Below are 25,402 nucleotides of genomic sequence, written 5' to 3' on the forward strand. Positions count from 1 at the left end.
AATAATACAATTAGATTGTCGTGATGGCCCATGCTTTGAATCAGAAGAAAAAATACTTATACATTGTAGGTTTGTTTTTTTAAGGCTGTTTTCGTTTTCTTTTCCAAATAAGAAATGCCTGGATTGATTGCAGGAAAATGTCTCTCCAAAGGCTTTCTGTGCCCAATTTCATGGCTCTTTCTTACTGTAAAGCAAACCGATACTCACAGAAGCAGGGAATCCACGCTTAAAGCCATTGGACCCTTTCGGTACAGAAAAAAAAAAATAAGTTCACAGATTTACAAATAATTTACAGGGTTTACAGAAGGTAATGGTGAAAGACTTCTCTTGAAATATTAGTCCATGAAATGCTTTACTTTTTGAGAAAACGGTAAAACAATATAAATTCTCGTTAACGAGAATTACGGATTTGTTGTAAACACATGTCATGACACGGCGAAACGCGCGAAAACAGGAGTAAGTGTTCCCGTTATTTTCTCCCGACTCCGATGTCCGATTGAGCCTAGATTTCCACAGGTTTGTTATTTGATATAGAAGTTGTGATACACGAAGTGTGGGCCTTGGACAATACTGTTTACCAAAAGGGTCCAATGGCTTTAAAGCAGATTTGACATAATTTTATAAACGGGGAATGCGTACGTATGTGCAGATATTTGGTGGTAAGCAGAGCTATGATATTGGGTCCTCATTATTCACCCAATTCACCTAATGTCATCATTAGAGCCAGTTTTCAGAGCCACCACTCCTTCATATGAGGTTTTACCAATGGTTGTACCCGCAAGTTTAATTTATAGTTAATCTTATTCTCCACACCATGCAAAGCTTCAAACAGCATTTACAATAATCTTTGTATTAGGATTTTGGGAGTCAGTTTCCCTGTGTATGTGCAGTATACTGCACATTTTAGGCGACATGGCATTAACATGATTATGAGTATGGCATCATCAGTAGCCACATAAAGGGTGTAAAGTCTCAATACGTAATATCATTTATTGTAAAGCAACATCTTTATTGAGCCATTGAGCAGTAAACAACGAACCTATGATTGAACATTTTACAATTTTGAGGAAGCAGTTTTGCCATCGTTCCTTTAGTCTACTTTGTCTTTTCCGATGTTATTGTATGAATGTATTAATAGTAGATCGTAATGTAGCACCATTTTTAACAATGTTTATTATTAAACTTGCTAAGTGAATATTAATTTAAAACATTGGTTTTGAGGTAATATGTTTTTGTTGTTGTAATGTGAGTAGTGACTACTGCAGTCATTAACCCTTCTACCTTGTGATAATTCAGTCTCACCCTAGTTTGAATTATAGATTCACTGTGCCTGAAATTGATACTAAGTGGTGAATCACTATGGGTGCGTTCGTTTAGCTTCCTTGGGTCATCCCCGGTCTGCCCGATGCGTTCGAATAGCTTTTGACGTCATTCCAGGGGCTCACCCAGGTCAGCCCCCAGTGCCCTGCTTGTGGAGTGGGTCACTTGGGGGCTGGCCCAAGGTAAACAACGTCACTACGAGAGCTGTGAGTGGTCGTTTGATTAGCTCTTGTCAGGGGCTCACCCGAGTGAGCACAGTGGGGAAGACCCAGGGAAGCTAAACGAACGCACCCAATGTAAACAGTCAACCCTCCTACTATCAAACCATTCAATACCGTCTACACTGGTTTGAATGATAGATGTACTACACCAGCCTGCAATGATATCATGTGGTGAATTGCATCAACAGAGTTCACAGTCAACCCTCCTACTATCAAACCAATCAATACCGTCTACACAGGTTTGAATGATAGATGTACTACACCAGCCTGCAATGATATCATGTGGTGAATGCATCAACAGAGTTCACAGTCAACCCTCCTACTATCATACCATTCAATACCATCTACACAGGTTTGAATGATAGATGTACTACACCAGCCTGCAATGATATCATGTGGTGAATGCATCAACAGAGTTCACAGTCAACCCTCCTACTATCATACCATTCAACACCGTCTATACATGTTTGAATGATAGATGTACTACACCAGCCTGCAATGATATCATGTGGTGAATGCATCAACAGAGTTCACAGTCCACCCTCCTACTCTCTGACAATTCATGTCTTTAATGACACTGGACACCTTCAGTAATTCCCATAGACCAGTCTTCTCGCTTGGTGTATCTCAACAAATGCACAAAATAACAAAAAACCTGTGAAAATTTGAACTCAATTTGTCGTCGAAGTACATGTAGTGAGCTAATAATGGAAGAAGAAACACCCTTGTCCCACGAAGTTGTGTGCTTTCAGATGCTTATATTCAAGGTATCAAAATCAAACATTTTAGTGAGAAAAAACTTATTTCTCAAAAAATGACATTACTTCAGAGGGACCTGTTTCTCAAAATGTTTTATAGTATAAACATCTCTTCATTGATCATTAACAAATATGCTAACAATTATTTTGAGCAATTACCAATAGTATTCATGCCTTTATAGGAACACGTTGCCTTGGATCGGTCGAGTTGGTCTTTGAAAAGCGTTTGTAACCGTTTTATTTATTGTTTTCCCGACGTTGTTTTAATCATTTCCCAAAAACTACAGCACCTCAGCACGTAATATTTTCAGGGCAGCTTTCTACTATCATTATCTTCAAACTGTGAGTTTAGTGTAAATCTGTGGACATTGGGTTTTTTGTCCTACAAAAGTTACATACACCCTTTAATAAACAGAAAATTAAAACAAAGCAAACAGTAAATAACTAGTTAAATCTAGAGTTGTTTATTAAATTGCCCCAGCACAGGTTAAAACATAATATATGCAAATCTGTAAACATCTTAACTTACTATCTTTCAAGCACATTTTTGAATACATAAAAAATAACTACATTGTATAAAAACATTAATTAAGGTTTGATTATTACACAGTAACACCATCTTTTAAAGAACATATTACCTGATAATTTTTAAAGCATGATTTATTAATATAAAATAAATTGTATTGATACAAATTTCTCAGAAATCTTGATCGGGACTTTTGCACACACAGTTAATTATTAAAAATGTAATCCACTCATTTCATAAAAAGTTACCCATCTAAAAAACGAATGGCACTCCGCACTTTCTGTTAGACCTGTAGCCAAGTCTTCCTGGTGGTGGATTAATAATTCAAGTCTCTGCGACAGAACACTGCCCTCGCACGAAGCTACACCCTAGTATCAGTCGCAGCCATAGCCGTATCATTAATTGGACATGGCATAGCCTAGCTCAAGGCAGTCCAATTATTCACCCCGTAAAAAGACCGCCACTGTACAAAACCCACCCATTATACACTGTGTGATGTGTGTCACCACATTGCACGAAACAACGCCCCATACACATCCGCATGCGTCGGCTGCATGCGGAGGCCGTGCGGTTAGTGGCACGAGTGCGGATGTTCAGCGATGTGTGACAGTGTACACGAGTGGGTTGTGCGGTGTATTTACACACACTTCGCACAGTGTGTACAGGTGGGTTTACAACAGCGTCTTTTTCGCAGTGAATAATGTGACTGCCTTGAGCAAGACTAGACATGGCATGACCGATTATTTGCCTTTGAGTTACATGTGTCAAAGTTCACACACCAACTGTTTATATTCGAGTTAAAATGTCCATGTTCATGTAGATGACATAATGCATCAAAGAGAAACAAATTATCAAAGCACTGATGAAAAACTAGCCTTAATAAACAGTTGACAAACTGTCCACAATCATGAAGCCCAGGCAGCCTCATCAATACAGCACTATGTGCTAATCACACTCCATTGTGTTTACATTAGAACTTCAACAAGTTGGGCTAGTATTAAGTTCTACCCATTCAACCATGTGCAAAAAGCACAAGTTACTCCGCACTTTCCGCGACTTCTGTGAAAAAATGTCAATGGTTGGGATTTGAACTAACAACATTTACCATTCAAGAGCAGCTATCTTACCACACCATTGAAACTGCCCGGTACAACTTTAATAAACACCCTCTGTACATGTTTACATGGTTTAAGTGCCAAGGTTTTGCTTGGAAAGGAATAAATTTGATTTGGCTATGCAGATTCTTCCTACAAGGTGGTTTTAAATCCATCAAAACCAAGCAAAACAAAGGGAAAGATTCTACTTATTTGATAGTGAATTAGAGATTATTATAGGTATCGTCAGAGCAAAAAAACAGCTCTCAAAACAATTTCTAATGAATCTGGGAAAGGTTTTTTGGAACATCTCTTTATTAAATACAGAAAAGCATGGAATGTTCACAGTGTGAGCACCAGTAGTAAACACCTAGTGGATTTGGTTGCATAATTCCTTTCCTGCTTAACAGAAACTGTTATTATAAGCTTAGCTGAGCACCTTAAAGTCATTGTTCTGCATTTTGCTTTTAAAGCGAAAGTGACATGATTAGGTGAAACATGCATAAAAATGACCGTATGGTACGCATCCTGATTTCATGTAAATTAGTGCATAACAGTATTAAGGTTCAAAAGTTCATTATTTTAAAAATAATTTAACACATCTATAGAGAAAAAGGCCTGAGAATTAGACATGAACTTAAGCCATGCATTATCTCTTATCAAGGTCTGCTGTTAACATGTAACGTAATCGGGCCAAGTTTTATAGCTCTGCTTACCGCCAAATTCTGCGCTTACCAACACCATTCTGCATGCGTCAAAGTAAAATGGAGTACCAAGCCAACAAGCCAAATTTCCCCGCTAACCCATGAAATATGCTTGACAGACTTCCCTGCTTCTGCAAGTGCTGAGTCTTTGCCTGGTAAGCAGAGCCATGAAATTGGCCTCAGGTTATTTCATAAAACTTAAGCCAGGTTCATACTCCCTGCAATTGCGATACGAAATTTGACATCATAAATTTGCAACTAATAATTCACATAAGTTGCTCAACTCCTGCGATACATTCGCAGCGAAAACAGCTGTGACGTCAAATATCAGATGGCATTGCAGAAAGTATGAACCAGGCTTGACTGTTCAAAAGACTTCTGTAAAATGTGCGCTTGAACTATCCTCTTTAAGGATCAAAATTTAGTGTTACAGCTGCCAGTTCTTCAAAAGGAACATTAACCCTAATATAAAACAAAATTTAAAAAGGCAATTACATTCAAAATCAAATAAATCCCTAAAATAGTGGTGGCCAGATGCATACAATTTTCCATCCTAAATTTCCCCTTGTGTTTATTTTGCTTAACAATTAACCGACCTTCAACCAACACTCTGAAGTATATTGTGTTTGATAGTGAAAGTCAAAGTAAAATGCATAACTTCCACCAGACTTAAACAAAAAACACTTTCGTATTAGTCCTTGCATAATAATACACTCATAATTATTACATGCAAATTTAACATACTATTAAATTATTAAATTATTGCTTATTTACAATACAGTTCTGTATATTTAAAATAATAATGACATTCATACCGCGCACTTTCCATACAAAAAACAATCAAAAACCCCTTACAACAAAAGTGATTACGATGAACTAAAACATTGACATTTAAATGACATTCATAAATACCTCGGACAGTTTCGCTATTCCTATTGGTGGAGAGCGCGTCAGGTAGGTGTGTATAAACCTTTGTTTATGACCGGTAAAAAGTGTTAATTCACAGGCGTGACACGCAACCTTGTACCTGTTCTTTTAAGACAGTTTCTTCATTCCTATTGGTTGAGAGCAACGGCTGAAACGGCTGTGCAACATCACGCGACGCGCACAGCCTTCCCTTATAAGGAGTTGTTTACCCAAGGGCCTTGACAGGGTCTTAACATTTCATAGCTGGAGGGGTGTTGTGTTGAAAGAAATCATTGAAAAATAATAATTTTTGCATTTATTTTAGTTTTTGACCATAAGTGTTGATAGTTTTTGACCGAAAAGGTATTTATGAATGGGAATCAAAGTGTGTTGAATCGGTTTTCAACTAGTGGTTTAAACCCGCCGAGGCCTGGTTCTTTATAATTTACCTCGACTTCGTCTTGGTAAAATTATCAAGAACCAGGCCTTGTTGGGATTAAACCACTAGTTGAAACCTCTTCACCACACATTGATTCCCTTATTTATACGACTGTAAGGCCCACGGATCATCTTTAAAGCAGAACTAAGTTCTTAAAGACCACCATGTTTGACACTGAGTTTAGGTGTTTTTTAGTTTAACAGTATAATAAATCACATTTGTTGTGTCGGATTAGTAATAGTTCTGTTGAAGCAAAGTTCTCGTTTTCACTAGTGCAAATCCATACCATGTAGCAAGTTGTGATGGTGGAAAAAAAAAACTGTATTTGTTATGTTTCTGTTTTATTGGTAGTTTATAACACAGGCTAAAAGTATAACATTTTATATATTTTAACTTGTATAAATAACTTTACATTCACACATCAACCACAAAAAAAGAGGAACTGGTCAATTTGTTAAGGAATGTAAAAAAAGTAAAAGTAAAATCTGTCCCGAGACACTATGGCTCATCATGCCGATGGCTGAGAGTAGTTTGATTCTCCCTGGACAGGATACCAGTCCACTGCGGGTTACTCCCAGCTCAAACTGGTACCCATTTTGTACTCCTGGGTGGGGAGAAGCAATAATGACCAAGTGCCTTGCTCAAGGGCACAAGTGTCGCATCTAACCAAGGAACTATGAGCCTATATATATTAAATATGTTAGTGTTTTTTTAAAAGATAAATATTATTTTGGATCCAGTCCGTTAGATACAAAGAGTTCTACAACAGTGTTCACCTGATCTTGAAGACACAGCTGGTATTCTTGTACATCTTGAATCACAATGTCGTCTGGTTCCCCGTTCGATAAGCTCTTGACCAGATCAGAGTAATAAGGAGCTGCATGGAAAGCCACCTGAAACAACAGAGTAGAAATTATCAAAATATTATTTGGTTTTACTTTTACACTGATGTGTGACAGCACTGTTTACTCTGTACTTTCAAGAGGTCTGTGAAAACAATCACAGGAATATAACTCAAGTGGGATTCAAATCCACGACCTTTGCCAATCTAGAGCAGATGTCTTACCAAGTAGACTACCCAGTTTGCCTGGTAGCTTGAGGCAGGTCGAATCCTAAAAAATTTGAAATGTGAATGATTTTTCTTCTTGTTTTGACATAACTGTTACATATTCATGATAATGAGCAGAATTCAGCAGAGGTGCAACTTTCTCATTGAAAAAAAAGAGGAATAGCAGATCACACTTAACTTTTGTACAGTGTTTTTCAGTTTTCTATGGCAGTGTTTTGAAAAGTTGCGTGCCTGTTTCATTATTATTGTGGTTTAGCTGCATGTTACACGAGCAAAAACCTGAACAAGAACGTCAGAAAAGTTTGTTGTAAAAATCTCACATTTGAAAGGCAGTGGACACTATTGGTAATTACTCAAAATAATTATTAGCATAAAACCTTTCTTGGTGACAAGTAATGGTGTGAGGTTGATGGTATAAAACATTGTGAGAAACAGCTCCCTCTGAAGTGCCATAGTTTTGGAGAAAGAAGTAATTTTCCACGAATTTGATTTTGAGACCTCAAGTTTAGAACTTGAGGTCTCGAAATCAACCATCTAACCACACACAACTTTGTGTGACAAGGGTGTTTCCTTCTTTCATTATTATCTCGCAACTTTGATGACCGATTGAGCTCAAATTTTCACAGGTTTGTTATTTTATGCACATGTTGAGATACACCAACTGTAAATGCTAGTCTTTGACAATTACCAATAGTGTCCACAGCCCACACATGAAGTTACTATTTCTCACATCAGGTAGGTACCTGCAGAGGTCATACGTGAGCATGACATAAGCCCAAAGTGGCGACGTCACCTAGAAACGACAAATTTTTACTGGCGTAATGTGCAGCTAAACCTCCCTGATAACCCAAAGTTGATGTTTACCTCAACAAGGTTTTTCACCATCCAGTTATGATATACTTGCAGTGTGTCTTTGTATGCCTGCTTAAGAGATGGAACGATGCTGTTGTCCTTTACCTTGCCTGCCGCTAGGTTCTTCAGTACGTTGCATACAAAATTAAGAGCTCTGCAGAAAAAAATATTGCCACAATAATAATTTGAGAAAATGTCATATTTTTCAACCGTTTTTTAGTTGACCAGTGTGCATTCATACTCTTTGTCAAATCTTTCCTTTCAAAAGTAAAAGTTTTTTGACATCCCCTTCAGCTGATCCCCATGCTGCCGCTTTCCAGGTTGTATCGTAACTTTGGGTGTGCTCCCTGGCAACCCCAAACAAATTTGTTGTCAAAATTAGGGAGACCAACAACATGAATAGAGCTAGATAGTTGGTATAGCACCGCGGGTTAATCCGGAGGTCGCAGGTTCCAATTCCACTTTAGCAAATTTGTCTTTGTTCATCCCAAAATTAGTTAAAGGAACACGTTGCTTTGGATCAGTCAGGTTGGTCTTTGAAAAGCGTTCTGTTATCGTTTGTTATAAAATGCATATGGGTAGAAAGATGTTGTAAAGGTAGAATACAATGATCTACACAAATATGCCTTGAAATTGCGTTTTTGTTTTTTACCTCGTCGACTAACACAGTCGGCCATTTATGGGAGTCAAATTTTTGACTCCCATAAATGGCCGACCGTGTTAGTTCGCGACGTAAAAGGAAAACCAAGCAATTGTGAGTGATACTTGTGTGGATCATTATATTCTACTTTTCAAACATCTTTCTAACCATGCATTTCAAAACAAACCGTTTCAAACGCTTTGAATAGACCAACTCGTACGATCCAAGGCAACGTGTTCCTTTAAATTTACCTTGTCAGTTAGCCCTTGTGGCGTATAACTTGAATCTTATAAAGGATTAAGAATATTACCTGTTTAGCCATAGTAATGCTTCTGTTGTAGAACCACCTTTGAACGCAGTACCATTTTTCACATCTACCTCAATGATATCTGCTAGAGTGGGATACTTAGCAGGGTCTTCTGTATACCTTTTTCTCACCCTCTGGAAATATCAAATATATGAACATTATAGTCATGGCCATTGAAATTGGGAAAAACATGATCTAGCTTCCTAAAGCACAGCAGTAAGGTTGTGCTTTTCCTTAGGTAGTGTTGTAAACAGGAATTATTGAAAACAGGTAATGTTGAAACAGGCACTGCTGAAAACAGATACTGTAAAAACAGGTATGTACAGCAACAGATACTGTTGAAAACAGGTACTGTTGAAAACAGGTACCGGTACTGTTGAAAACAGGTACCGGTACTGTTTAAAACAGGTACTGCTTACGTACTATTGAAAACAGGTACTGCTTACGTACTGTTGAAAACAGGTACTGTTTAAAAACAGGTACTGCTTACGTGCTGTTGAAAACAGGTACTGTTTAAAAACAGGTACTGCTTACGTACTGTTGAAAACAGGTAATGTTTAAAAACAGGTACTGCTTACGTACTGTTGAAAACAGGTACTGTTTAAAAACAGGTACTGCTTACGTACTGTTGAAAACAGGTAATGTTTAAAAACAGGTACTGCTTACGTACTGTTGAAAACAGGTACTGTTTAAAAACAGGTACTGCTTACGTACTGTTGAAAACAGGTACTGTTTAAAAACAGGTACTGCTTACATACTGTTGAAAACAGGTACTGTTTAAAAACAGGTACTGCTTACGTACTGTTGAAAACAGGTACCCTATTCACTGGTTGTTCCCTGCTCCCTAGGGCAGAAAGACTTGGTCTTATTTCTATTCAAGCAGCTCTAAAAAAAAATTAATTCACAGCAAAATAGAAAAGCACGCCAGGGGTTTGATTCAGTGACCCCGACCAGAAACAAGAAATCTTGCATAAAATTATTCACCAACCAAAACAATTTCCAAGACTGTCAAAGTAACCAGAAATGTTTGTTGGCAAAGTCACTAGTACATATATTTATTTAAACTGAGTCACAGTCCCAAGTCATAACTATAGAGTCTGGGTCCAAAGTTGATGAGTCCAGGATGTTCCAGTCTGAGTAATAATTAGTCATTGTGATTCTAGTGGAGTCAAATTAACATAATAGGAGAAAGTCAGACTGGAGTTGAGTCATAACACTGCATACCAGCAATTCTAATTCAATAAAAAACAAGCACATTTGTACATGTATGTGTAAGTCCCCACACATACGTAAACAGGTGCACAGTTTTTGACTGCCAGAATCATTGTAAGCATTTAGTGTCAAACACTGCTTAGATCCTGGTAGAAAATGTGTGCAGGTTAAAAAAACACAATTGTGCTGGTCCCTGTATGTTTTAGTATTGCATGGCCGGAACATCCTAAGCAACCTTCAACAATCTATGTTTATACATAACTAAATTGATATGCTTTTAAATCACAGATCCACATGACTTTTGACACCAAATTTTAACAAATCTACTGCGGGGCAGTAGTGTGACACAGCCAGGACTATCACACAGGGCTAAGGATACATCCCTGTCCATGTACCCATTAATCCCTGGGCCAGAATTACACTTGATAGACCATGCATCTCTTTGAAACTCCTTGCCTGGTGCATGTTTCCCTTCATCCTATGATCTGCCATCTTTTAAAGGGTGTATGTACTTTTTGTAGGACAAAAAACATAATGTCCACAGATTTACACTAAACTTACACAGTTTGAAGATAATGATAGTAGAAAGCTTCCCTGAAAATATTACTAACTAAGGTTGTGTAGTTTTTGGGAAATGAGTTAAACAATGTCATGAAAATAATGTTGGTCTCATGAGACCAAAATTATTTTGTGACTTGTTTTACTCATTTCTCAAAAACTACACAACCTTAGTTAGTAATATTTGAAGGGAAGCTTTCCACTATCATTATCATCAAACCCTGTAACATTAATGTAAATCTATGGACATTTTAAAAAAGTACCAAATCCTTTAAGATGAACATAAATTCCTACCTTCAGCTCCACTGAGTTACTACATTTCTATGTTTTCTTCCTTGTAGCCCTTAACCTAAAGTGGCTTTTAGCCTTGTTTTGGGCGAACTTGCATGGACATGAATGCACAAAAACGTCAAAAGATATGAATCAGTAAAGTAGCCAGCCTTTACAGACTAAGTATTACGAACATTTGTACCTTGATGTTTCCACTGATGTCCGACTTCACCATAGCAAATGCTGTAGAACCTAAGATATCTGTACAACAAAAACAACGGCAAAACATGAGAAAAGTTATAAATACATAGTTGCAATAATTGTAATCCTTGATTCTCTAATAGATTGTTGACTAGAACACAATGAAACAATAATAACAAATTTCAATAATATATCTTTAACTTTTTTTTTCATAATTTAAAGGAACACGTTGCCCTGGATTGGTCGAGTTGGTCGTTTTTTGACCGTTTATTATAAAATGCATATGGTTAGAAAGATGATGTAAAAGTAGAATACAATGATCTACACAAATATGCCTCCAAATTGCGTGGTTTTCTTTTTACCTCGTCCAATAACACGGTCGGCCATTTATGGGAGTCAAAATTTTGACCCCCATAAATGGCCGACCGTGATAGTTCGCGATGTAAAAAGAAAACCGTGCAATTTTGAGAGATACTTGTGTGGATCATTATATTCTACTTTTAAAACATCTTTCTAACCATATACATTTCATAACAAACGGTTTCAAACGCTTTTTATAGACCAACTCGTCCGATCCAAGGCAACGTGTTCCTTTAAATTGTGCAAGTAAAATGCTTGAAAGAGAAGTCAAAAGTATTCTTTTTCTTGGCCGTTTTTGCCTGTTGAATATCCACTTTTCACTCATTTTTACAAACAAATAGTAATATTACAATTTTTATTTGAGTAAATTAGAATTATATACTAATCTAATTTATTTCATACATAATTAATAGTGGTGGCAGGATACATTTTTCCGATGATAATTTTTATGGGGGGGGGGGAGAATGCTTCAGGGGGGGGGGGGTGTTTTACTGTTATGCCTTGTGATATCTCAAGATTCTAATGAAGTTGCCACATGTCTTGAGTACAAAAATTTAATACAACTTTCTGGGTATTCAATAAAATACCAACCAAAGAAAGTAATGAAAACATATGACGTCACTCCAATGTTGTGCATTCAAGATTTCAACACACGGTGAAGTGCAAGTGGCTTGTAAAAAGGTTGGATAGATGATTTAAAAAAAATTATTCTAGCTTTTGTGAAAAGTTTTCCCGTTAATCCTATCAGACACTCATGACACCAGGATAGGATACGTTCCTACTCCAACCAAATGGAGGAAGGCAAGCTCAATCAAGTCGACAACCATGATCATATTAAGTAGGATTTGAAACTTTGCATGGTGGAAATAAGATATAGAAGAGTTTGCGGTAACACCACGTAATAACAATCTCTAAATGCGTTGGGGTGGTTCTGAAAAGAACCGTTGGATTAACTCGACGTTTTGATCAGTATGCTCTGATCGTCTCTTAATCCAACGGTTCTTTTCAGAACCACCCCAACTCATTTAGAGATTGTTATTACATGGTGTTACCGCAAACTCTTCTATAGCATGATCATATTCATAGCACTATTTATTAAAAAAAAAAAAACCTATTCTATTACTTGTTAATTAGTTAGTATTTAATAATTGGGATAACTTTCCGTATGGCGCCACCACTTTTTCACTCATTTTTACAAAAAGGGATATTTCAATCAGGTAAATTAGATACTATATTATTTTATTTCGAATGAAAAAGTGGTGGCGCCATACGGAAACTTTTCCAATAATTGTTGTAGCTAGCAACCAGTATGCAGTAGGGAAAAATTCAGTGGTTTTGGAGTTCATTAAGCCTGCCCTACTATACTTATACTATTGATGTTACTAAGCCTAGTGCGGATAAGACGGTGGCGATGTGCGAAAAATTATCCACCACTACTCAGTAGCACCAGTGCACAATAACTATTTACTAAAATATGCTCTTAACATCAGCTCTACACACTGTAGTACTACAGCACGAGAGCTAGTGTTATGAGTAGCACTAGAGTAGCAGACAATCAAGTGGTCAAGTGTGCAGCATACAATACATTGCATGCACAGCCACAGGAAGGAAGACCATCATGGAGCAGTACTCACCAAGCAAAGGTAAAATTGATCCTGAACAAGCATCCAGAAAAATTAATGACTCTATTCTCTTGTCCTCAGGAATCGGAGCAAACTTATGCTCAAGGTTTTTATAAAAAGACATGTTTTATTTATAGGTGGAATGGTTAAATGAACGAACTTTAGTTTAGAGTTTTCACACACACAAATTAACCAAACTCTGATTACCCAGCTGAGCGGGGGACGTCGTGTGCGCCGGGTTTTGGTTTCACGTCAATTCGAACTTTGACCTACTACTGGTACTCAAATTTACATAATAAAAAGCCTGCTTTAAATGTTAAAAGAAAGCGAACGGTGGCGCCCTTTATCTTACTGATTGATTGTTGAATTTGATACCATGACTGCTGTCAACAGGGCCCGGAAAGACAGAACTATCAGAAAATTCACACCTGTAAGTTAAAAAACATGGATATATTTAAAATGGATAACTACTGTAGTACTAGTTTCGCCCTAGTTTCATTATTTTTAACAGTTACTGAACAATGTTCTGCCTTTGAGTCTAACTGCGGGTCAGTCAATGACACACATCAAATAAAATGCTGGTGTTATTTTTTGCCATCTGATCTGCCACACACACCACAGTAGTCCACACACACTGCCTCAGACGTCACAAATGACGCACAATACTGCTCGACTTACAGAAGCCTTTATGTTTACTCAAAAAGGAACAATGTACCCCACAACGTCTTTCTTTGTTTGACTTGAACCCTACAAAGGAATTCTTTAGAAAAAAAGGAATGAAGCAGGACTAGAACTTGTAGTTTCAGAACTAACTAAAATTAAATTGTGTATGAATATGATGATGAGGTTCGTCGTGCTATCGTCTTCACGTGGAGATGATAGCGCAACAAACCTCCCATTATAGTCCACGAGTTGCAGGCAGGACCCAACAAACCAAAATCCTTCTGCAATTTGAGCAGACACAAAAAAAGGGTGGCAAATAGATTTTGTTTTAAAATTAAAAGTGTTATGTAGCGGAATCCAATATAGCCCCCAAAACTCGTGGTGATGAGTTTGATTTTGGCAAAACATTTTATGGCATCACCCAAGTACTTGCAGTTTCCTCACATTCAAAATAAAGGAAAATGCCTGCTAGTACTTTCTGCCTGTTAAATAAAAATAAGGTTTACATGACTGTATGTCTGGAGGAGTACACACGTTCCAACTCACGAATGTTCTGACACACCAATATTCCAACACACGAATGTTCCAAAACACGATGTTCCGATACACCAATGTTCCGACATTCGAATGTTACGACATACAAAGGTTCCGACTCACTAACATTCAGACATTTGAATGTTCCGACATACAAACGTTCTGACACACCAATATTTCGACACACCAATGTTCCGACATTCGAATGTTCTGGCATACGAAGGTTCCGACACACCAATGTTTCGACACACCAATGTTCTGACATTCGAATGTTCCGACCTACGAAGGTTCCGACACACCAATGTTTCGACACACCAATGTTCCGACATTCGAATGTTCCGGCATCTGAAGGTTCTGACACACCAATGTTTCAACACACCAATGCTCCGACATTCGAATGTTCCGGCATACGAATGTTCCGGCATACGAAGGTTCCGACACACCAATGTTTCAACACACCAATGTTCCGACATTCGAATGTTACGGCATACGAAGGTTCCGACACACCAATGTTTCAACACACCAAAGTTCCGACATTCGAATGTTCCGGCATACGAAGGTTCCGACACACCAATGTTTCAACACACCAATGTTCCGACATTCGAATGTTCCGGCATACGAAGGTTCCGACACACCAATGTTTCGACACACCAATGTTCCAACATTCGAATGTTCCGGCATACGAAGGTTCCAACACACCAATGTTTCGACACACCAATGTTCCGACATTCGAATGTTCCGGCATACAAAGGTTCCGACACACCAATGTTCCAACACCTGAAGTGTATTTTCCTAACCCTAACCCTAACCCTAACCTTAACCTAGCATGTAACTCATGAGAGGATTGTTATTGTTTTTGGAACATCGGGAGGGGCCCGGAGGGCTGTCGGACAACTGGAGTACTGCTCTGGAGTCACACGACAAGATTTGATACTGCAGTGTTAATGTATTTTTGTGTGACTCATAATAATCTACTATTCTTTATTTGAACTCTAGTCATTGCATGAGTCTCCTTACACAGAGAGTGATTTTGGCAGTGGTGTAAGACAAGCATGCCTCTCTAACAAAACAGGAACAGTGGGGTAAGTGTTTTATCTATGTCATTTATTGGTACATAGTCCTTATCCATTTCATTGACCCATGACTTCCCTACACTACAGAAAGAATCGGCTATCAACAGTCTTAAAGGATTTGGTTACTTTTTGTAACACAGAACACAACGCCTACAGATTTACATTGGAGAAATTAGTAAAACAATGTCATGTAAATACATTTTTACATGCTAAAATAATTTTCGTCTCATGATCACTCAGACGAAAAATATTTCATTCTCAATGTACCATGTTTTTAACTAATGTATCTTTAGTAACTATGTTTTCTAACCATTAGTTTTGTGAACGTTATTCTTTTATGTCCTTCTCATCTCAGCCTTTGCCTAGCTCCACAATTTGCCTTTGTCTTTTTGTCTTATGCATTGTTATGTTTTGTAACTGTTTCTACTGGTCAGGGGTCAATTTTGTTTTTTGTTTTTTTGTTTGTTTGGTTTTTTTTTTTGGGGGGGGGGAGTAGGGTCAAAACACAGCACTTTATTACCATCCTATGTTTAGACTGTGCTGGACTGTATATCAAACTATCAAGTTGTCTTTCTTCATTGCATCTGTTAAAGAGGCATAGGCTCAAATGCAGATATTTAGTTATTACTAGTTATTGAGTGCTACATTTAAAAAAAAATTGTTTGCAATGACCTGACTGAGAAGACGGCTAACCACCACCTATTTGCATTAAACATGAACTCCTTTATATCCCTATGAGCTAAAAATAAAGTTGTCATGACCGGAATTCAAACCCACACACAAACAACTGAGCAACCAAAACTCTGATACACTAAACCCCTCGGCTGGGAAAGTAACAGTTTACCTTGTTAATATTATTGTTATTTTTACGACATAGATTAAAAGTCTCCAAGACGATAGTAGTAGGTGATGTTTCAGTCGGGAAGACCAGCCTCGTACATCGTTTCTGCCATGAGTGTTTCGATAGGGACTACAAGGCCACCATCGGTGTGGACTTCGAAGTGGAGCGATTCGATATACTCAGTGTGCCTTTTAACTTGCAGATGTGAGTAGTTAAAAAATTTCAGTTTTCTATAGTCCAAAATGTATGTGTAGTGATGTATATCGCGCCACCATTGTTGGGATGTTGCAACCATGGGTTTTGCTGAGCAGGGTGCCTAGAGAAAACCATATATGGGGTGAGGGGATGGGGGAGTGGTGGTTAACCCCTCACCCGCCCAAAATCTTTCAAAATCTAATCTTGAAGTGGTCTGATTTTTAAGGATTTGGGACTGTAGGCCCTACTAAAAATTCTTGATTCACTGGGCAGAGGATATTGGCAGATGCAGGATTTATCTTGTGGGTTAATCGGTCAGCTAAAACTGCCAGTGGTGCTGGTATGGTTGTTAAAGGCAGTGGACACTATTAGTAATTACTCAAAATAATTATTAGCATAAAACTTTACTTGGTAATGAGTAATGGGGAGAGGTTGATGGTATAAAACATTGTGAGAAACGGCTCTCGCTGAAGTGACATAGTTTTCGAGAAAGAAGTATTTTTCCACAAATTTGATTTCGAGACCTCAAGTTAAGAATTTGAGGTCTCGAAATCAACCAGCTAAACGCACACAACTTCGTGTGACAATGGTATTTTTTCTTTCATTAGTATCTCGCAACTTGGACGACCGATTGAGCTCAAATTTTCACAGGTTTGTTATTTTATGCATATGTTGAGATACACCAAGTGAGAAGACTGGTCTTTGACAATTACCAGTAGTGTCCACTGTCTTTAAGTCTTGACCATCAATATACTGCAGCATTAGCTCTCGATGAACTCCTCTTCTGTGCTGTAAAGAGAATCTAAGTAACGGGTTAAGAGCAGGGTGTACAATTTCCTATAATGTTTTCTTATATTTTCTCTTGATGTAGATGGGACACGGCAGGTCAGGAACGGTTCCGCTGTATTGCATCTGCATACTACAGAGGAGCAAACGGTAAGAGTCAAGTCATCAAAATTAAGATTCAAAATCAAAGGATGTAACAATATGCTTTTAATTGCCTTTTTAAAGGCAGTGGACACTATTGGTAGTTGTCAAAGACTAGCCTTCACAGTTGGTGTATCTCAACGTATGCATAAAATAACAAACCTGTGAAAATTTGAGCTCAATCGGTCATCGAACTTGCGAGATAATAATGAAAAAAAAAACCCTTGTCACACGAAGTTGTGTGCGTTTAGATGGTTGATTTCGAGATCTCAAGTTCTAAATATGAGGTCACGAAATCAAATTCGTGGAATATTACGTCTTTCTCTAAATCTATGGCACTTCAGAGGTAGCCGTTTCTCACAATGTTTTACACCATAAACCTCTCCCCATTACTTGTCACCAAGTAAGGTTTTATGTCAATAATTATTTTGAGTAATTACCAATAGTGTCCACTGCCTTTAAGGAGTAAAGGTACAATTTTGATTCAAATTTAACAAGCTAGCGTATCAGGTCGATACATGCAAATTGCCTGATAATATGCACAAGTTGGTGGACAATAAGCAAAATCCCCCACCCCCCTAAAAACCTTTGAATAAAATTCAGACACAAAAAAAATAATAAAGATAAGCCATTCACCAGAATGCTAAAGATTGCACAGAAGGACTTTTCAAACCAAATAGAAACTATTTTGAGGACCTCGTTTCAATTCAGAGTCCTTTGCCCAAACTTGCACAATTTCTACCAATTCTACATAATATGGCTGATTTTGCAAAATCTAGAAATTCTACACATGGCTGATGATAAGAAGTTATATATTTTTTTAAAAGACATAAGTGCCATGACCTACATTCCATTCAGAAGTTTTTTGTAATCTAAAACCTAGAGATAACTCTATGATTGATTGTACTGTGTTTTTCTACCAGTTGTTGTGATAGTATTTGATCTGATGGATCCCTACTCCTTAGAGAGTGTAGACAGGTGGCATGAGGAAGCTTTAAGAGAGAACAACGGTAATGGAGTACACCTCTTCCTAGTCGGTACAAAGAAAGACCTTTGTGTAAGTATCATACCCTTCTTATTATATCAGTATTATATGGAAAAGTTTGCGGTAACACCATGTAATGACTATCTCTAAGTGAGTTGGGGTGGTTCTGAAAAGAACTACTGGTTTCAACCAGAGTTGAAATGATTTTGGGTGGTCCTGAAAAGAACTATTGGTTTTCAACTGTTAGTTGAAACCAACGTTTCTTTTCAGAACCACCCCAATTCATTTAGAGATAGTCCTTACATGGTGTTACCGCAAACCTTTCCACATCGTAATTGCTACCTTGCAAAGTTTCAAAGTTTCCCCTCCCCCAACTCCCCCCACCCCCCTCAAATTCTAACCCTGCATACCATGCCCCAATTTCATGGCTCTGCTTACCGCCGAATTCTGCGCTTACGATCACAATTCCCGGCTTACGAGCAAGCGCCAATTTTCTGCGCTAGCCTTGTAAGTGTAGAATGCCTTGTAACGTTGAGTACGCACGAGCAGAAGCCAAAATTCGCCGCTAACCTGTAAAATATGCTTGCCGTTAGCACAGAATTCCCTGCTTTCGTAAGCGCTGATTCTGTGCTTATGGTAAACAGAGCCATGAAATTTGGCCCTGTAATAGTAAACTTTCATATCCTAAGATACTAAGTAATACTGTAAACTACTCATAATTTGAATATAGTTATAAAACTTTGTAAAATGTGTAAGTTTAAATAAATGTAGGGCAGCAATGAAATAAATGTGTGCAAATACAGACTTTATTTTATACATTGTCTTTTCCTAGTCACAAAAGCTCCATGAGTAACTGTCAAGACTAGGATTTATATTGCAATCTGAATCAACATATTTTTGTTGTTATTTGCAGACTGGGCAGCAGTTCTTTGAAGCTGATGAACGTGCCTTCAAAATAGCCAAACAAATTAAAGCAGAGTATTGGACTGTTTCGTCCCTAACAGGTAAGTGGAAAGATTGCCCTTACTTAGAGGAACCCTATAGCCCTTTATTATGGTGCAGCCATCTTAAACCATATCCCATTAATATCTATGTAATCAAACCGAGGCTGGAAGAACAAAATAGTCTGGTTCCTGTTTGCAAAATGATTATTAGCATTCATTTTTGTTATTCGATGCGAGGAACATGACCAAGATGGTGGCAGTGTGATGTAGGTCTATTGGAATCTAAGAGAAATCACTCGGTGTATTTTTGATAGAATATTTAAGGGAATATTAAAGGTAATCACTCTTGAAATTATGTTAAGAGAATGGACGAGAAAGTGTAGATTCGTGAATAGAATGTACGAGCCAAGGCGAGTATATTGTATTCACAAATCTACACTTTAGAGTCTAGTCTCTGACTTAAACTATTTGCCCATTGGTCATGTAGCAGCTTCAATGAATTGGATTTCTCAATGTAGCAACACTAGTTATCTATCTAATTTTGTATACGTTGTCAAACGACGATGGCCACATTTTATTATTATTTTACAAAGTATATGGGCATTTTTGATTGCTTTTAATATTATCGAGTACAACATCAGTTTGCTCAGCTAACAATAAATTATGTTACTAAAGTGATTTTTTCAAAAACTGGAAAATGTTTTAGTTGATTGAAAGATAACATATTTTCAGCTATGTTTTGTTGCACTTCATGCTATCTTTCAGTTTGGAAAGACATTCATTTTCAAGTTGAACTATTTACTTAAGTTTGTAAGGAATCTACACTAAACTGTAGATTATGTTACGAATCTGCACTTAAGTGTAGATTCGTAAAAATAATCTACACTTTCAACAATAGAGTGGCGTCACAGAAATAGTTTAGTGTGAGTAAAACCTTCCTTGGTTAGAAGTACAGCAGCTTTTGATAGTACAAGCATTTTGAGAATCATTTCACTTTGAAACAATGTGAATATGAATAATTATATAAGTTTTTTATCCTCCAAAATTTGAATCTGAGAAGTGTTACTGTCAGTAACAGTTCTCACATGGTGTATTCCAAATAGGGATTATTCTTTGACATATTTTTGGGGGGCTAATAAAATAACAAACCTGTGAAAATTTGAGCTCAATCGGTCGTCCAAGTTGCCAGATAATAATGAAAGAAGAAAAAAACCTTTGTCACACGAAGTTGTGTGCTTTCAGATGCTTGATTTCGAGACCTCAAAATCTAATTCCGAGGTCTCGAAATCAAATTCAGGGAAAATTACTATACTTCAGATGGAGCCGAGACAGTTTTCACAATGTTTTATACTATCAACAGCTCCCAAATACTTGTTACCAAGTAAGGTCTTATGCTAATAATTATTTTGAGTATTTATATCTGTATCTGTATAGTTGAGCCGGCAAAAAAATTTCTTATAACACCAGCTTAGCGCATTGTGTAGATGGGAGTAATTATCAATAGTGTCCACTGCCTTTAACTATGCAATTTTTGTCAATGTGTTTTTAGGTGAGAATGTGGATGAATTCTTCTTCCGATTGGCTTGTATCACGTTCAATGCGGCTGTCATAAGAGAAGTAGAAGATATGGAAGTCAAGTCTCAAGCCAAGAAAATCACTGTTTCTTCAGGCAGTAATCTCATCAGTAAGTGTAGTCAGAATTGTATGGACCTTTCTGTTTGCAAAAAATAACTATATGGGAAACTGACTGGGTTAATTTTTAATGACACTTCCCAGGCTGTATATTGTTAATTTGGGCTGGCGGCCTTACACATTCATATTATACTACAGTGGCATCCTGGTATATTTCTGGGGGGAAATTTTTCAAAGCATCATAACTCAAACCTTACCTGCAGGAAGCCACTAATTTCAACAAATTCACATTTCATGGCAGCATACATTTTTCCTATGTTGATTGTATTCTCATAGTCTGCCGTACGTACGCAAGCAGACAACAACACGCATATCTTGCGCTGCGTTTGAGTGTTAACACTGAGTAGTCAAGAAACGGTGACCAGTAGTACAAATTTGTTTATGTCTTGTTACATGCGAATGTGGGCATACGTGCGGCAGCAGACAACAATGTGAGAATACAATCAAAACAGGAATTTCTTTAACATTGGGAGCTGATTTATTTCACGAAAATGGTGATGGTGTCTGGATAGCTCATTTTCTACCTGTCGCGGTTTGGATGTCTGCCAGGAGGATTCCAGAAGATCGGGTGCGATATTGGTTGATCAGCTGTCTGCAAACAGTGGTGGTAGATTTCCAATTTTAATCTCCCTGTTTGTAATACGGGCCCGCCAGTGGATGTTTAGAACTCTACGCAGCAATTGAGTGTAGCAACCATTAATGCGATAGTTATGATACAATACTAAAATATGATTTAATTTTACAGAACTGAATAAACCTGGTGACTTGGATGCATCCCTGCAAGAAAAGTCAAGATGTGGCTGTCGATGATGTCATAATTAGCATAATGTTTTGTGAGTATTCATTTTTGTTATGCATCTCATACATATTTATGAGCTGCGTGCTACTATTTGATTGGTCAAATACCACCATAGCGTTGAGTCAGTACAAGAAGGTTGTATGTCATATTTTTCGGTGAAATTTAGTTAGAATATAAATAAAGGTGCTTTATTTTTGTTTGAATAAACTGTAAAAGTTACAAGTTTGTCAAACAAAAAACGATATCTCTGTTTGTTAGTGTGTTCTTGGCAACAAGGTTGTATCTCACACATAGCACCTAATTTGAAACAGTACCAAACCTTAAAAAAGTGATTTATGCAAAACAACCGAAACTGGAGTCACAGCCTTGTTGCATTGAGGAAATGATATACTAGTTATTATTACATTTATTTTGACCTAAGATAATATATGTATTTGTTTCTGTATCAATAGCGAGGCTTACTTTACCAAATCCAGGAAAAAAACTAATATGTATGTGTTTAGTAGTTTCTTTGTTCTCTTTTTGCTATTTTGATTCCTAGTGTTATCCTATTCGTATGTCTTTCATTAATTATTAAAATTTTTTACCGTATTCCATATTTGCTTTATGCCAAAGGTACCACATCTTTCTCTGTAGTATTTAGTTAGTTTTGTGTTGTGTGTTTGTTACAATGAGTTCCACTTACCGGTATATCATATTAGTGCATTATAGCAAGGGCCCGATTTCAAAAAGCTGTTTAGCAGAAAATACTGCTTGACAAATTTCTTTGCTAAGTAAAACATAAGTGGGGAACCAGTTTCAACAATGTAAACTTAATGAAATATTGGCTGGTAACCTGTTTTTGCTAAGCAAGGTTTCCGTGCTTAGTTGATTATTGTGCGTTCTCTGTTTAACAGTCAGATTTCTTAACCACTTGCCGCTTGGATAATGGGGGCAAATGACACTCTTGGCCATTTGCCCCCTTGGGTGTCAAAGCACCATGGACCCAACCTCATTCCCCAGGTTGATCTTGCCATGCTGTTTTCCCAAGCATGCCTTGCTCGCTCACTGGAATAAGTTCATTAAAATGTATCAGAATTTGGCACATTTTAACGAGGCCTGTGGTCAATTGCTTTCTAGGTGTCGTTATGTACTGGTAACCCATAAAAAAGTCATCTAGCCAAAGTGCAACTGGTCCCCTCTCTTTCTCGTGATGTTTCTAATTGTATTCACTTAGCGTGTACGCAAAGTAGTTACTTTGGCGAGCCATTCAGCTTTGTTTTTCAGTAAATCCCTACGAGGGGCTAGTGACAAGAGGAATGGATACGATGCACTGCCCATGGTAGCGAAGCTGCCATGGACTCCATTACAGCGTGCACTATGGACGCCATTGCAGCGTGCATTACGGACTCCATTGCAGGGTGCATGAGCTATAAAAGTTAATGACCAGGGCCCAATTCGAAAGAGCTGCTTTAAAAGCACAAGTATTTGCTTAGCTTAATTTCTTCCTTGATAAAAATAGGATTACCAACCAAATTTCCGTGGATTTTCAGGATAAGCAAACAAGTAACAAGCAATATGCAAAATTTGGTTGGTAATCCTGTTTTTATCAAGGAAGACATTTCATGCTAAGCCAACTTTTGTGCTTAGCAGCTCCATGAAATTAGGCCTTGTTGAGATTATAGCCCAGATTCATGATTAGTAATGTCATCAAAGGGGCCTCGTTTTTCCATACAATTTCCTTAAAATATTTTATGGTAATTTATTGGGTGTAAAGGATGGTGAAGGTTTTAATACGGCTATCACATATTCAGCCGATTTCACAAAACTTTACGCAACTGCGCAACGTTTACGGCACAACTTACGCCATAAACGTTGCGTAAGTGGACTTACGCAGTTGCGTAAAGTTTCGTGAAATCGGCCCATTGTCTTTATATCTGCTATTTGTACAAAGGGAACTTGATTTATACTTAAAGATAGGATCAAATAAAAAGCCTGAACGGAATATAGCAGTACTTTTATCAAGATAATTTATGGTGTTATATTTAAAAACAAAGCTTAGACAAGTTATGTGAAAAACATTAAATGTTGTTTATAAACAATATATATGACATTGTTTTTCAAAACAAATTCAGAGGTAAATTTTTTATACAATTAATTATTGATCACTTTTTAAAAATTGATAAAACATGTAAAGAGATTCAATATCCAGATCCATAAAATTAATGAAGTATTCTTGAAACACCTTAGAGGGTATTTTTGAAACCAGTGTATTAGGCTAGCTGAAGGTTGTGGCTACTTTTTTTTATTATGTAAGAAAAACTACTCAGAAAACAACTGTGAAAGTATTGTTGTTCTTAAAGGCAGTGGACACTAGTGGTAATTACTCAAATTCATTATTATCATAAAACCTTACTTGGTGACAAGTAATGGTGAGATGTTGATAGTATAAAACATTGTGAGAAACGGCTCCCTCTGAAGTGACATAGTTTTTCAGAAAGAAGTATCCGACGACCAATTGAGCTCAAATTTTCTCCGGTTTGTTATTTTATGCATGTTGAGATACATCGATTATGTCTTGACAACTACCAGTAGTGTCTTTAAACAGCAAGAATAAGTCTATCTTTCAGCGCATTTACAACTTATGCCTTAAACAAAATAATAAATCTAGCTATTACAACACTAGTCATGACAATGTAAATCATAAATTAGTTTCAATTGTGTTAAACGATATTTGTTTGTAACTTTTTCCATTCCCGAATTCTTTAAATTTCCCAGGAAACGGTTGTAGTGATGAACAGCAGGCATAAATGGGTCAATTGACCTTTGCCCTTGACGTGACACATGGCTACAATTAGGGGTGTCGTTTTGAATGTAATGTTTAATGGTGCATGTATGCAATCTCCATTTACGAACAGGCCTAAAATTGCATGGAGCCCTATGGAGGTCATGGCTTCCATTTCCCCCTGTTCTTGGCCCTGGTGCCCCTTTTAAAGTTTCCTAATGGTAGTGCCTTTTGAAGAATGAAAATGTCATTGCCCTGTCTCAAAGATGAAATTCCAGGCTTGAACAATAGACTAGTCATAAGATAATTTGACATTTGTATTACAATTATAGTGAAAATCGCAGCTGTACAATTTTGAAAGGTGTCCCTTTACTCCATATCAAAAATTCAATGTAATCTCCATTAAGATTCTGTTTGTGTGTGTACAAATTGTGCCTGCATATTGCCCTCCAGGCTCTGTGGTTCTTTGTAAACTTGTCACATTGTTCTGTGACTTTGAATATACTGTCACTTTCACTGCTTTTCTTTGTCCTTAAAAAGTTTTTTTTTTTCAGTTTTTAATCCTTGTGTTATTTGAAGACATTTACAATCATGCCTTTAGAAATGTGTAAGTTGGACATAATTGTCACACTGTATTACCCCTAAACTTAGCCAATTAAGAATGCATGAGTTCTAATATGCATGGTTCTGGTTTGTTGTATCAAAAACTGCCAACTAAATTCCTAGTATTCCTACTGTTGGTCTATCTTGAATAAAATAATGTACATTACACATATAATTATTACATTACCAACTATGAAATGGTATTCTTAATCTTAATAAGTATCTCTATAAATTGGTAAAGGCAATATGAAATAAAATATACCAAATTCGCGAATTTAAAAAATGATGATGATTTTATTATTTTGTGTTTAATAGTAAAATAC

General features: G+C 37.2%; 2 protein-coding genes across 2 annotated transcripts; one reads left to right on the top strand and one right to left on the bottom strand.

Annotated features, from left to right (window-relative positions):
• Positions 1-108: 108 nt before the first annotated feature.
• On the bottom strand, positions 109-13,304 carry LOC139937974 (glycolipid transfer protein-like). The gene is made up of 5 exons (XM_071933290.1): positions 13,072-13,304; positions 11,079-11,137; positions 8,840-8,970; positions 7,902-8,043; positions 109-6,861 (listed from the first exon to the last, which is right to left on the bottom strand). Exons 1-5 carry the CDS (start codon positions 13,181-13,183, stop codon positions 6,694-6,696), a joined length of 612 nt encoding a protein of 203 aa, XP_071789391.1. The 5' UTR covers positions 13,184-13,304; the 3' UTR covers positions 109-6,693.
• Positions 13,305-13,418: 114 nt separating this feature from the next.
• Positions 13,419-25,348, top strand: LOC139938873 (ras-related protein Rab-34-like). The gene is made up of 8 exons (XM_071934521.1): positions 13,419-13,489; positions 15,253-15,338; positions 16,207-16,374; positions 17,237-17,301; positions 18,216-18,349; positions 19,191-19,281; positions 20,771-20,905; positions 21,659-25,348. The coding sequence occupies exons 1-8, from the start codon at positions 13,436-13,438 to the stop codon at positions 21,721-21,723; spliced, it is 798 nt and encodes a 265-aa protein (XP_071790622.1). The 5' UTR covers positions 13,419-13,435; the 3' UTR covers positions 21,724-25,348.
• Positions 25,349-25,402: the final 54 nt, after the last annotated feature.

Source organism: Asterias amurensis, chromosome 6 (genome assembly GCF_032118995.1).
Source record: "Asterias amurensis chromosome 6, ASM3211899v1".
Lineage (NCBI taxonomy): Eukaryota > Metazoa > Echinodermata > Asteroidea > Forcipulatida > Asteriidae > Asterias > Asterias amurensis.

Bases quoted from the DNA above. Each gene is read 5' to 3' on its own strand.
- LOC139937974 (XM_071933290.1), bottom strand. From the start codon at position 13,183: ATGTCTTTTTATAAAAACCTTGAGCATAAGTTTGCTCCGATTCCTGAG. The intron at 11,138-13,071 runs GTGAGTACTGCT...TTTGTTGTACAG, and splicing joins ATCAATTTTACCTTTGCTTG to ATATCTTAGGTTCTACAGCA. The intron at 6,862-7,901 runs GTAAACATCAAC...CTGTTGTTTCAG, and splicing joins TGGTGAAAAACCTTGTTGAG to GTGGCTTTCCATGCAGCTCC.
- LOC139938873 (XM_071934521.1), top strand. From the start codon at position 13,436: ATGACTGCTGTCAACAGGGCCCGGAAAGACAGAACTATCAGAAAATTC. The intron at 13,490-15,252 runs GTAAGTTAAAAA...TTTGAACTCTAG, and splicing joins CTATCAGAAAATTCACACCT to TCATTGCATGAGTCTCCTTA. The intron at 20,906-21,658 runs GTAAGTGTAGTC...TTAATTTTACAG, and splicing joins TTCAGGCAGTAATCTCATCA to AACTGAATAAACCTGGTGAC.